The following is a 14,761-nucleotide window of genomic DNA, read 5'->3' as shown; positions in this document are numbered from 1 at the left end:
AATAATCCAAAAGGCAAGATCTTGAGTAACCATTTGACAGATCTTTTTTATTTGGAGAGCTTAGGGGTCCTCATTGAGATTCGTGGAGCGAGCATATGTAAACTAGCTTAATTGATACTCATAAGAAGTGGTGCTCATGATCTGAGTTTAGATCCATGAGCATAAAAATCGTCCATGTGGAGGCCTTTAAACCAAAAGAAATATTGATGTCCGTAGAGCATATGGTGGTTATAAGGAAATGGTCTTGAAGATTCAAGCCTCTCATAATGAACTTGATACCTCTAGTTAAGTTGACGCATTTCTTGAATTCTTGGTATTATTAGTATGAACGAACGTCGTGGACTTGTAGGCCTGTTTATTACATTCGACAAATGTATTACTCCTTAGCATATGTAAGATTGTATCACAGTTACTATATTATGGTGTACTCAATTAATACCTAACCAATGGATAAATGTAGCAGTCTCACAAAAAGTACGGAGTAATTTGTTAAAGGCAAGGGCATAAAAACTTCCCGTCATTTGATCGATTACAACTTCTGGGCCTTGGGGGGACCTTTGGAACTTTTACAAAGACTCGTCTTGCTATTCCTATTCCGTCCTCAACCTGTTGGATTGCCAGTGGACCAAAAAATTCATACGCCAATCCCATATTATTAGATCACACCTCTAGATGAATACGATGGCTAGATTATTGGAATAGAGCAGGAGGGCGAGTCAAGTATTTCGTTACAAGAATGAGTAGTTTGACCACACAGAGATGAAATAACAGGACTGGGCAACAGCAGTTAATGGCCCAGGAAAGAATGAATACCGTCTAATTAAGTCCCAAAAATCCCGGGGGTCATCTTTTATTTCCACTTTAGGGATTGCCGTATCCCGGTATAAACGAGTCCTACTGATCGTCCGAGCAAGCTTACAAGGAAAAACGAGATGCCATTTCGAACCTGAGCGACAACAGTTTTAGCAACAGGCAGCGCGATGTCAGTTAACTCCAATACCAGGCTGAAGTAATATCTCCTGTGAAACAAAGAGATTCAAAAAAACAAAGGAATTAGAGAACATCTCATTCTCATGATTCATGATTAATACTCTGGTGGCTAATTCTCCATAAATACAGGTGAATTTTATCTGAATCAACCAGAGTTTGCTGAGCGAGAAAGTAACAAATATCAAAACAAGATGTTAAGGAGACTGCACGAAAATTATATGAGACCCTCTTACATGTGATACCAACCCTTAACCGTAAATTAAATAAGGAATAGGTAGGTATTTTGTGAGTTGGTCTCACAAGACTCACTGAGAAGAGACAATATATGAGATTTTAAACCATAATCTCTGTTTCTAAGGCTTAGCTTAACGAGTAATCAAGATCCACTATGCAATAACACCCACCCATTATTTGTAGAATCTCTCTTTTCTGTTTCAGAAAAGAAAAATTCATGATCAAATGCATTCTCTAACCCATGTTCGATTAAACGTATCTACATGTGCGTGTGTCCTATCCAAGGTCGGACTCGGCTATTTTGTATTTTGTCCCCATTTGGATTCAGTGGTCAATTGATGTCAACTTTGACTATTATTTTATCGAAATATATGTTATCATGCTTAATTCATCAAAACAACAAGTCGACATCATTTGACCACCAAAGTAAAATGGTAACAATATAAATGGGATGGAGGAAGTACAAAAGAATCCTCTTGAATTTGAAGTTAAATGAAGTGAAATGTCTAACACAGGTTGGCGAGGAAATGCGAAGAGGCAGAGTAGAATAGCCTCAAGGATCTAATGCCAATCAAATCCAGGATTACCAGACCCAGGACAGAATCGAGAAAAGTCACCTACATTAAGACTTAAGAGCTCCAAGAAAGAGAGAAAAAAAAAATCAAAACAAAATATGACATACTCTGATCTCCCGTCATTATCAAAAAGAAAGAGGAAAATCTAAAGAATGCCTTCCTAAATTTAGTTTTTCTTTCTAAGTCTCTACTCTCTTGACCTAAATTCCATTTATATAACCAAGGGTCCAAGAGGCATGCAGAAAATACAGGACTTACCATCCTTTGAGCGCTCTAAGTTCTCTTGTGCGCTTTAGACTCAATGAGAAGGGACTGATAACAGCATAGCGCATAGAGGACTCCGACTTCACAGAATTCCTCAGAAAAAGTGTGCTCCACCACCTCAGACTTTCCTTGTTCTTATCAGATGACTCATGGTATGGTTCAAGTTTTAGTATCCGCAGGTCAAATCGATCCTCGTACATTAACACGATCTCTCCAAAATTACGGTGAATCCACTCGCACATAGCTACCTTACACCATACATCCAAGGGCATAAAATCAGAAGGCAGAATGGAAATGTAAAGATACAACTGCAATATATGTACACGAAATACACGCATGATGCATATTTAGTGACAAAAGTCCATCAAGTTTTATTAATCAAAGCAACTATTTTCAGATTATCATTTTAACAAAGTCGTAACCATGAATACTAGTTAAAAAATATAAGTCGACGTCATTGATCATTAAGGTCAACCAGAGCTATAGATGGTGATATGGGGAGTAAAAATGAAAGCGGAGAAGGAATGCGGCAACGGTAAGACAGAAATCAATGATACCTCATTTCTTAGTTTCTGCAGAGCTCTGGTCGACAGAGCACATAAAGACAACCCCAAGTTACTAATTTTCTCAGATACATCACTGTCCACCGATATAACCTCAAGATATGTGCTTGCTATAGCGTCAGCTATTATGATAATCAAATCTTCCAATATGGCGCTCCCATGTAAGGAAAACACACTGTGGTCATAGTAGCTACAATCCCTGAAATGGAAAGGCATAAAAAAGTCACCGCAGAATATATCTAAAAATAAGGGACAGAGTCTCATTTGTGGTAACTAAGAGCCAAGAAATACAATTTTAACAACTTTTGAAAACGGTATCACCTCCATCCCATTTATTTTCTCTTCTTTTGAGTTCAATTTTTAACGTCGATAATTTTACATATGAATACTATTGCTTGTAAGTGTTGACGTGTTGTAACCCTTACTTCTTTCTTTCCCTTATCTTGAATATTGCTGACGTTAAACCATTTTTAACGTTTTAACTTTTGATTTTCGGTGAGTGCCGTTTTCCAAATAAAATTGAGTTAAGCTAGGAGTAAATAACTTGGAAGAGCATGATACTTATTAAGACATACCTACATGAGCCATATCTGAAAAAGCTTATTAAACCTGCATAGAGTTCCATCTTGCCAGATTTTCTTATATTTCCTAAGATCATCTCGTCTCCTTTCAACTTATCTGACATATAAAATAAAAGCTCCTGGCAAAACATATAGTAAAACAAACAAACATTTAAACTTAATGGGCGCCACTTAAATGCCAAATCACAAAGCATCTTTAATTACCTTGTCAGGGCAGCAATTTTTTGTGTGAAACTCCTTGTCCATCCATGAAGAGAAAGCTGCTCTACAAGTCCTTATTAGAGTTATGGAAAACAAACCCAGCCATTGGCCACTTTCCATAGCCTCTGATATATCTGGAATTTCATTAACCTGTTACGAGATTTCAGACAACTTTATAGGGGAAAGAAGAGATGGCAGTCCGTAAAACGCAATTCATGGTAGTGAAAGATGCCTAAACTACAGAAATCATCGTTAAAAAAAGATAAGCAATGCACTTGAATTCCGAAGAGTATCAACGTGTGGACATGAATCTCATAACCAGCTCCACTGAATGTCAATTCTTTGTGTTTTCCTTATTTGGGGTTCTTCCGTATTAGGTATATAGAAGTTACTTTTCCTTCTCATGTGCAGGTTGCTTTTTGCTTTTTTTATTTCTTAATGCATATATCTCTTCTTTCCTTGGTCTTTGTGTCAAAATCAAACGTAAAGGACTGACTGATCACGACTGAGGGAATATAATGTAATAAGGCGATGTTCCATCAAAATAACAGACATTTTAAGTAAAGACGGCGATTCAATTGTTAGCTGATGGAGTTCAGATGGTTAATCCATGGCTTCCATTTACTTCAGCGCTTTTTATGTAACTCACACCAGCCATGTACTTTGACTAGTCAGCTTCTAACGACCTCTTAAAACTAAGTAGAGGAAAAATTCCATTTGAACCAAGTTATTATGAGTTATGAACGAGGCTTTCAGCTCTCTAATTTTGAAGTCGTATAAACATGAATAAAAGTTCGCGAATTAAAACATCAACAAGAACCGCATTAGTAACAACAAAAGGTAGACACGTAGAACCAAGCATGTACGAAATCCTCTAACCAATTTCACTTGAAAATGGAAGGGTAATTAGAGATAGGATTCATAGGATTGAACTTTTGTAGAATAGGCAGCATCCACAAGCCCTTACCTTAAAACAAAAGACACCTTTCTAAAATCTGAAACATTTTTCTTAGGATAAATGACTTTGGTGCCTTGAGGGTTTGAGGCTTTGAGCTAATTCCATTTGGTATCAAGAGATTTCACAAATTTCACATTGGTGCCAGAGATGAGTGATTTTCCACTTAGATAACTGAAACGTAACAAATAATCCAAACACAAGTGCTATTATGTAAATTATGTTAAAACCACCCTTGTATCTTATACAAAGTATAATGATAATTTGCATCTACATATATGATGGTTAAAATTCACTGATTACCAAAGTGGGAAATTTTGTGAAAACCTCATGTCACCAAAGTGAGAAACTGTTTAAACTTCAGATCACCAAAGGGGAATTAGTGAAAACAAAGGGCAACAAAGTGGAATTAGCACAAGCCTAAGGAACCAAAGTATCTTATTGTCAAGGTGTCCTTAGCATTTTGTTTCAGCCCATTTCAGAATGCACAGTTCAGAAAATAAGCTCAGTCAAGATCATGCCAGTTTGCTCAGGAAAAGGAAAAAAAGATGTACACGTTAAAGATGGCAAACGACAAGCAGCCACAAAGATGCATTTCCAGCAATTAAAATAAAAAAGACAGTTGATATTCCTCTGAATTAATCAGAAAATATCTATTGTTGCACATGCTGAGAAACATATTATTGCCTACCTCTTTCTCAAGTTGTTCAACAGAAGACAAAAGCAGCCTGAGTCTGGAACCAGGTTCAACAGCATATAAACTTAGTGGTCTCTTTGTACGATCAAAATCCGATTCATCAAAGCTCGTAATAACACCATTCTCAGAAGCAATAAGAGAATCTGTTATTTTTCCTTTTATGACACTCCAATTATGTCGACAACTAGTTTTGTCCTCCTCTTCAGTTGTACTGGAAAGTATGAAGGAAATAATAAGTGCAAGAACAAATTGATATCTGAACAAATTAAAGACAGAATAAGACAAAAACCGTGATCTAGAAGCCCCATAATCAACATTTATTCTCAAACAAGACAGGCAAGTTATTTCTTGCGAGGCTGCTCCAATTGCCCACTAATTACACACTAATACATTTAATCCCCAACCTTTATAATTGTATGCCTCCCAATTTCAATATGTGAGAGTCTCACAGAGACAAGTACTAAATAATCATGTGTTTGACATTTACTTTGGAAACATAGATTTCAAGAGAAGTTAGCTCACCTACCAAAAAAGACAGGACTTTCGTGAAGCAGCAAAGAACTTGAACTTTTCTTTCGAGAGTTTAGGTAAGATTTCTCAGACGGCAAAACTCCAGCCATATATGTAAGGAAGACACTGGCAGTAAGAAGAACTTGGTCTATGACAGGAACCCAATCATAGGGAGCAGCACTTTCAAAATCTATCATAAGCCCTGAGAAGCTACACTTCATTGAAGATCCCCTAAAAGCAGAAATTGTGTTCGGACGTCTAGAAAAGGAACGAGATTTATACTTGCTGACTCTCCATAGAGGGACCGAAGAAAAGTGATAGTTTCTGCCAAGTAAAAAGATTCAAACTCATCAAAGTCTAAGTTTTGTGTGTGTGTGTGTGTGTGTGTGTGTGTGTGTGTGTGTGTGTTTCCCAACATTAATAATGTAGATTGTAGATCGAAATTGTATCCAAAACTATGTACTTAGGCTCAGCTGCAAGTAGCAATACCTCACGTCGATTTTGTGAAAAGGTTTCATACTTTGGGACTAAAATAACGAGATAGAGTGCTGTACCATGACGGAGTTTAGACTGTAGAGACGTGACACACAGCTAAAGTGAAGCGCCAAAGTAACATAGTTACAAAGATACAAAGAGCTTTAAAATAATTACAACTACAGGGAGTCTCTTTTTTCAGAGAGTCCAGTAGATATACAGATACAAGTCATACAACTAAAACACACTGAGATAGTGAGATAGGACTATTGGACTCAAGCTAAATACTAGCTATCGAACTCGCCATTTTCAAGTACAATTACTAAAGTTTTGAATTACAGAGAAATTTCAAGCAGTTGAGTTGGTATCTTATTAAAATTCAACGGAATATTTCAACATACACATAGCCCTTTCATGTTATTAAATCTGACCACGGCAACAAAATAGGAACGAGTTATAACCTTTCAAAGGTTATTGCGACCGCATTTTGAGGCGGTATCACCACATCTATAAGACTATAACACAATGGCCAAGATAACTATCCATAACTGCCCTGTTCATACCTAATATCCCAGCCAAGTACTAGTCTGCCATGCTCTTCATCCTCAGCCAACATACAGGCGTTCAACCACATTCAGTATCATGTTAGGGAACTCCAAATTAGTCCAGAAACATAGGAAACTCCCTAAAATACCCAGGTCCAATCCAAACAGTCAAAAGATTATCGCGACCGCATTTTGAGGTGGTATCCTTAACTTCCCTGTTTATACCACAGTAACCTCACCCAACCAAGTACCAGTTTGCCATGCTATTCATCCTCGGCCAACAGACAAGCATTCAACCACATTCAACCCTTCACTATCACACTAGGGAGCTTCTAATTAGTCTAGAAACATAGCAAACTTCCCAAAATAGGCAGGTCCAATCCAAACAATGGATCAATTATGCTCAAACATGAAATGTTGTGACTTGTTGACATTTTCCTTTTCACCAGTCATATTGCAGAAATAAGCACAAAACATTACCCCAATGGCCCACAAATTGCAAGGTAAGGGGGTCAGATGCACAAAGTCTTACCCTTGCATTAGCAACACAAGAGAGCGTTTCCGAATGACCCAAGAAGTAAGCAGCATAGTATACTCATAATAATCACAAATTCAAATATAATGCTTCTTAAAAACCATTATCAGTCAAAATATTATACACACTTGTTTCCTTAAGTCAAGGCAAAACCAACCTAAATTAGCCCATTTTCCAATTAAACTCGGCAAATAAACAACAAATTTATCATCTTTACAAATATAAGAACACAAAAAACAGGTTTCTTACCTGGAAATTTTTCTAGGATTTGAATTCTGAGGTTTAATCCAAGACCCATTTGAATAACTTCTTCCAAAATGCAGATTAAAATTGGATTGTAAACTTGCACATTCAGCCATTTTTAACCAAAAATGGATCAGCGCATTCTGAGAGACTTGACCTGAATCTGTTGAAAATGAATCAATAATCAGCAAAAGTTAACATTTTGAGTGGAACCCAGTAAATATTTGCAGAATTAGATACAAATAAATATTTTTAATAATAAGAAATTGAGCAAGAAATGTGTAAATTACCAATTTGAATTGAATGTGCAGAAGAGTATATATATATATATATATATATATGTATTGATTTACGGATTAGGAATTTTTTTATGAGGAACTGTAATTCAGTATTGAGTCAAGGAGAATGCTTCAAAGATGGAGGGAGGGTTTTGGACCCCATTACGAATATCTAAAACTCTTCTATTGCAGGAAGTCCATTCATTCGGATTTTAAACAAACAACCAAAAAAAAAAGAAAAAACACAAAATTTGTGAGGGTCAACCCATTAAATTGTCTTAAGTATTTTGAAGGAGATTGACCCAGCTATTGATAGGGGATACCTTAGTCAGCACCAAAAAAAACGAAAAAAAAGTGTGTAAAATGATGTCTGGTCAACATATTTTAAAAAAAAAAAATCATTAATTTTTCAGCAAGTCTCCCCGGCACATCCATCACAAGCTTGTAGCGAATCAAATACTACTAATAAGTATCTATGTAGCCATGTGTATATAAGACAAAACAGATTGTTACTCTATATGCACTCTGTTTTTGTCTTATCTACCCACAAACTTATGTGACGGATATGTCATCACAAATGAGAATTTGTGGTGAGTTGTAGTTGAACTTATTTATCATGTGTAAAAATTTAACAAAAACTAGTTTTCAACCCGTGCAATTTGCACGGGTATGAATTTATAATCATTGAAATCGCTGTGAATATATAAAGAATACTAAGTAATGAACATGTATATTTTAAGTGGTATTTCTTGTATATATTCATAATAGAATAAAACACGTGCAAAATTTGCAAGGGGTTGAAACTTGAGCATGTTTTAAATTTGTGATATAGATCCACAAATTCGGTGTTGTAACATGGAACATAGTATATAATATATAATAAATGTAATGTATGAGAAATAATAAAAAGCAAACAAAATAAATATCGCTATAAATTGGAAATAGTTATCAAATTTGAAAAGCGGTTACAATCAAATTGAAGAAACATAACTATAAAATTAACGAAAATAGACTAATATCATTCCAAATATTGGAAAATTTCATGGTAGACTACATTTGTTGTTGTATTTGATGTAACCTTATTACTATCACAAATCAAGAGTTTCAAACCTTCTTTTCTTGTAACTCTGGAAAGCGCTACGTAAAGCTGTCCATGACTAAAAACTGGTCGTGGAAGGTAGATGCTGACCTGAGATAATGATTGTCCTTAGCTTGACTCTTGTTTATAGTCATGGCAAAACAGACCGCGATGGGGAATTGCCTTCTGCTAAAACGTACCGGGAATTTACTGGAGTCCGACGGAGTTAGTGTTAGTCGAGCAATATGCACGTGATCACCTTTATGACTACCTGTCAAAACCGTACATCTAATCACGCGTGACGCTAAATCAGTCACAATTAATCGTGTTCCATTACACAAACCGCGTGATTGATCAATGTTCCTGAGAAGCATCACCATAGCACCAACCTTCAACTTCAGCTCATGATTTGGGAGTCCGGAACATTTAATACTATTGAGGTATTCAGTAGAATGAAGGTCAGGGTCACATATGCCTCTATCATCGTTAGAAACTTCATCAGAGCTTAGATATATCACCTCCTCCTCATCGATTTTCGACAACACGTAGTCATTTACCGCTTCAACTATCTCGTGAGTAGGGGCGAGAATTGCCCTTTCTTGGAGGTAATCTGGGTTCCACAACTGGTTTTGTAGATCTGGATATGTGACATTTACTATTGATGCAATCGGATCTGCCACATGTTGAATGAGTAAGTCGTCTGGGAATTGAAGATCGACTTCCCCGTCATTTTCACCGCCTGCTAAACCATCTCCAATTTCCAAGAGCCACCCCGAGAATTTCCTTATATCGTCAACATTGTCGCTTGTCCTTCCACCTTGCAAACGCATGTTCTGTGTCAATCTAAGCACCTGCACAAATTCAAATGTTATCATATTTATATATTTAATTTTTAAGAAAAGTTGTAACTAATAATGTTGGTGGACATATATATTGCTATGGTAGTTAAGGAAGAATACCTTGCAAGAACGCCACAAATATGATGAACAAAGAGATGCACGCACAACGTCTGCTCTACTTCCTTTGGAGACAACGGGTAGAGTTTGGCGAAAATCTCCCCCAAATACTACCACCTTACCACCAAACGGTAATTCAGCATTTCTCGCGTTCACAACGCGCATTACATCTTTCAAACTTTTGTCAACAGCCTCAAAGCTATGTTTGTGAGTCATAGGTGCTTCATCCCATATTATGAGTTTCGCCCTTATCAAAAGTTCCGTTAAATCACTACCAGGCTTAATTCGAGAGCAAGTAGAGTCCTCATTCACATTGAGCGGAATGCTTAATCTTGAATGAGCTGTTACACCACCAGGTATCAAGGTTGCTGCAATTCCGCTTGATGCAACTGCTACAACAATTTCTCCTTTACTTCTTATTCCAGAACACAAAGAACGCCAAATGAATGTCTTTCCAGTACCGCCATATCCATAAACAAAGAACACTCCTCCTCTATTTTTTAAAACATCATCCATTATTTCATTGTAGACCGACCTTTGTTCATTAGTCATTGAAGAAAGCTGACGCTCATTTTCTTCCCTCAGTGACTGTTTGTCGTACGACAACACATCCATTACTAACGTGTTTCGATGGTGTGACGTTGTTGAAGAATCTGGAAGAGGCATTCCTTGAAATCTAGTCAGGCTACTCCCATTTAATTGAAGAGAATTTTCAATATCCATCAGTGCATAATTTTTCAACTCTTCATCTGTCAGTTGTAAGGCTGATAAGGGAAAAAAGGTGAATATATTACTGATCAACAAATAGATGTTGCAGAAGAATAAATATAGTGATACATAGAGTGGAAAAGTAAAAAAATCACCTGTTATTTAAAAAGTATTATAATCAAGGAAGCCATAAATGTAGAGTGATATAAAAGACAAACCTGGATTTTTTAAGAAGTTTGCGTTGCCTATAAAGTATATCGTCGGAAAGAAGCTGCCAGGTTTCTTCCCAAACTGTGGTCGGCATAGACAATGTACCAGACTGTAATAAAGTCGAAAAAAGGTTACGAAGGTAGAATCCAGACCCCCAATCTGCAGCTTGTTTTATCGCATCAATATACTCTCTGTCATCACCAATTAAGCCCAATTTGTAACACGCTTCTCTAAATGTCGGACAGACATATTCGTCGACGGTCCTAATGTCCTCAAAACACTTGGGGCCTTTAACATGATTCAACATGATTCTCATAAAATACAGCTCTCCGCAGTTCGGTGGGACATGAACCAACCTACCAATCGTAAACCCTTTTTTTCTAAGGCTCCAATGCCGCTCCTTCTTCTTCCAAACAAATTTAGTTGGGAATTGAGAATATAACAATTCTTTTGCAATCTGCATATCCCGTTGTTCAGAATTATTGCAGGCCATCCAATTCAAGAACTGCGATACTCCCATCGATGATTTATCTACAACGTCGTCAATGAAATCATTATCATCAAAAACAACAGGCTGCTCATCCGGAAGGTGGTACTGCAACCGTTCAACAGCTGGAGTCCTATAATGAATTTCAAAACCAAATAACCTCCATGCAGCTTCACACGCGGATAAATATCGACAGTCATAATACCTTTTTATCTCATCAAATCGACCAGGATCGTCCTCATTGCGACGCATATAAGAGGACTGCATCGTAACTCGATCAGAGCCCTTGTTAATATACTTGAAGAGATACTTAATCGATCGAGATTGATTACACCATTCGACGTTGATATGAGCCCGATATTTCAATAACAACTGAGCGTTATATGGAATGACAAATTCGTTGCCAATAGGTACATCGTCCTTTTTCACCGTAACTCCTTTCTTGCTTCTCTTGTATATAGGATAACCCTCACCGTCAACCATTGTTCTTTCAGTACACGGCTTTGGGTAATGTTTTGAGCAGTTTTCCCCGACCATACACGGTGATGATAACTTTTCTTTACCACACGGGCCATGGAGCATGTACTCACAAACAGCAGCATGTAAGATAGGCTCCTTAATCGGATCAGGAATCTCGGCAGAAATTATTTTGTCGACATCTGCAGCTTCAGGGAACTTGTACTCTCGATGTAGGAACAATAGTATATGCGCATGGGGTAGACCACGTTTTTGAAATTCAATAGTATATACCACTGGAAAATAAATATTTGAAATGCATCAGATTATATACGGTACTGTTAAATAATAAATTATGTTTTTAATGAAACGGTTAACTTTAATGAGTACCTGCTCTAGCTTTTCCAAAAATGTGTCGATCTTTTAAATCTCTTATCAACTCATCGAGCTTAATTTTGAAGACACGACATAGAATATCTGGACGATCCTCCGATCTCAAGCCTCTTTTAGTAACGAATCGAACTATTTCCAGCCACTTGGGATTACACGTGAATGTAATGAATAAATCAGGATAACCGAACCACTTGCAAATAGTCATGGTATCGAGATAATTCACTTTCTTCCACTTGTCACCACCTGGGAAACTCGAAGGGATAATATACCGAGCACCGGCAGAAGATGTCTCGATGTCTCCTCTACCAACAGCATTTGAAAGGTTTTTGTAATTATCTACCCGAAGTCGTTCTTGGTTAAAACGAATGTAATTGAGCCTATGCGATTCAACCATCATATAACCATCAACTAAAAACTGGTGAAATGCCTTTCCAGATAGTAACAACGTTGGAAATTCAATATCAGGTGATCTGTCTTGTAGACGATAGGCAAACCACTCTCGACACGTTGTTTCTTCACGCGGTTGCTCGCTAGTGCTGACCCCAATAGAAGCTTCACCGTGTTGGATACCCAACCGATACCCATCATCCCCGGATGGGAATAACAAAGGATATTGGAGTGGAGTGTATAGAGGATGTAACTCAGATATCCGTTGCAAACCACCACATGACTTCTTAACAATAATATCCCTTTTCTCCATATTTGGACCGATATCCCCTTCAATCAAAGCCGCAATCTCCGAAACCGTTGGACGATTATATGTTCTTCCATCTTTTTCTCTTCTGGAAATAAGTCTGATGCTCACTTCACTGTCTTTATCTATAGACAATTTATCCCTAACCATCCTAAACAGCTTAGCAAGAGGATTGTATTGGTCAATCATATTTTTTAACAACCGAATAAGATCATCGTTAAACCTAGAGGGATCGTTGGGACTGCATTTTTAAAAGCACCACAAATTAATTGAAGATTTTTGTAATAAGAATAGATAATTATAATGTAAAATGGAATCAAATTGAATGAATTTCGACAATACATAAAAAAGAAATTAATATAAATACCTGATGGCGGTTTTACGATTATAAACTTCTTCTTCGGTGTCATATATATACAATTGACAGAACTTAGGACTTGACTCTGCAGGCGGGACTAAAGTACCTATTCGATGAACGTTTTGACCTCCCATCCGAAAAGTGTAAGGACCTCTACCTTGATTGATGGAATGATCAATTTTACCACCCATGGAAGTAAAGAAAAACATGGAATTATAACCTCTGATGTTTTCTCTAAAATGCTTGCTTAACCGATGATGTCCATTCAAAAGAGACTTAAGGATTTCAGGTGGCTCATGTAAGTATGGGAGAACAACTTTGCCGTCCGAACAACATAGTGAAAATTTTGGACGTCTTGTACCACGACTTTTTTGTTTTCTCTCCTCAAACCACATTTGCGCCCTACATTTTTCACATTCATAATCTGGATCTCCAATGTCCCAATATCCTTCCCAATCTTGTAAAAAAAATTAAACGTTAATATGTGGCACATAATAATTATTATATAGAAATTCAGTTAATGACTGGCGTCGGATTAATAAGTTTGAAAATATACTTACTATCATTAATTAAGTCAACGGATGAGGTTTGTTGAGTTCGTGAACATTCTCCAAGTGAAAAGGATGAATTTATTACATACTGACATGGGGATTCTTCATTTGGAGTTATAGAAGGAAGAACTTCATTTAAAGATTCACCATACTCAGCACATAAATCTCTTACCAATCGCTCAACCACATCTGTTGGACTACATATTTCTCCTAAATCATGTTATTTAAAACAATTATGAAGGAATATGATATTGCACATGACAAACTATGATATATAACATATAGAGATAGATATATACCTGTAGCGGTGGAGCTAAGCGGTGTAGTTGGGGGGCTTAATTGAGAAAAGACATGACTAACATTACCAGTACGTTTTTTAGTTGAAAACGTTTTCCTTTTATCTCTCGCCGTCTTCGCCCGTAACTGAGCAGGCGTTACAATGGGAGCATCGGGAGGTGATGAGATAGGGCTAAAATTTACATTACTTGATCGTAATGTGATTGAGTTTTGTTCACGTACATGTCTTCTCGTATTTTGACTTGCGGTTCGAGAAACTGCAAGTTTTTCAAAAAAACATTTATTAGAAAAGTAATTTGCAGAGGTTTGATTTAAAATGTTTTTCGTTAAATAAAATTAAAACGTAAGAAATTGTAAAAATAAAAAAATAGCGATGTACCATTTGTAATGTCAGAGAGCGGCGTACGGGTATTTGACATTGGTTGTTGACTTGAATCATAAATATCTTGTCTTGTCGGTTCACTCGAATCAACTATAATGTGCAAACATAAATTAAATGGGAAATTATACAAATGAGAAAGTACAAAGCAAAAATGTTAATATGAAAATATGAGGCGTTTATGAAATAAAAAAAAACCGAGTCAACTCTCTTACAAATACGATATGATATGGATTATAATGGACGGACTATAGCAAATGGGCCGTATAATTGCTTGCTTTTACGCAGCCCAGAATATGCTGACCCAAAATTAAACCCTAAACATCTACTATATATAACCTCAGCAATGTTAAAATCGTCACAAATTCCGCCTCCTCGTCTCTCTTATTTCACCTAACCTCATCTATTTCTTTCACCTACCGTCATCCCCTCCTCATCTCTCTTCTTTCACCTACCCCTCATCTCTCTTCTGCTTCATCTCTCTTCTTTCACCTACCACTCATCTCATCTCCCTAAATCATAAATCCGCCATTGAAGATCCTATTCCGC

The 14,761-nt window shown here is 36.9% G+C and overlaps 2 protein-coding genes across 3 annotated transcripts; both read right to left on the bottom strand.

The window, feature by feature from the left end:
- Nucleotides 1-409: 409 nt before the first annotated feature.
- LOC141653405 (uncharacterized) lies at nt 410-7,791 on the bottom strand. Of its 2 annotated transcripts, XM_074461160.1 has the most exons (9): nt 7,658-7,791; nt 7,374-7,530; nt 5,583-5,894; nt 5,055-5,271; nt 3,412-3,558; nt 3,202-3,326; nt 2,621-2,825; nt 2,058-2,311; nt 410-1,019 (listed from the first exon to the last, which is right to left on the bottom strand). In XM_074461160.1, the coding sequence occupies exons 2-9, from the start codon at nt 7,481-7,483 to the stop codon at nt 851-853; spliced, it is 1,539 nt and encodes a 512-aa protein (XP_074317261.1). In that variant the 5' UTR covers nt 7,484-7,530; nt 7,658-7,791; the 3' UTR covers nt 410-850. The 2 variants fall into 2 exon arrangements, with proteins under 2 accessions (XP_074317261.1, XP_074317262.1); XM_074461161.1 differs by lacking the exon at nt 5,583-5,894.
- LOC141651356 (uncharacterized) lies at nt 7,501-13,380 on the bottom strand. The gene is made up of 6 exons (XM_074459072.1): nt 12,995-13,380; nt 11,931-12,868; nt 10,606-11,836; nt 9,683-10,472; nt 8,924-9,574; nt 7,501-7,530 (listed from the first exon to the last, which is right to left on the bottom strand). The coding sequence occupies exons 1-6, from the start codon at nt 13,378-13,380 to the stop codon at nt 7,501-7,503; spliced, it is 4,026 nt and encodes a 1,341-aa protein (XP_074315173.1).
- Between the last annotated feature and the right edge of the window lie 1,381 nt (nt 13,381-14,761).

Source organism: Silene latifolia, chromosome 4 (genome assembly GCF_048544455.1).
Source record: "Silene latifolia isolate original U9 population chromosome 4, ASM4854445v1, whole genome shotgun sequence".
NCBI classification, from domain to species: Eukaryota; Viridiplantae; Streptophyta; class Magnoliopsida; order Caryophyllales; family Caryophyllaceae; genus Silene; species Silene latifolia.
This window is presented reverse-complemented; position numbering and strand designations above follow the sequence as displayed.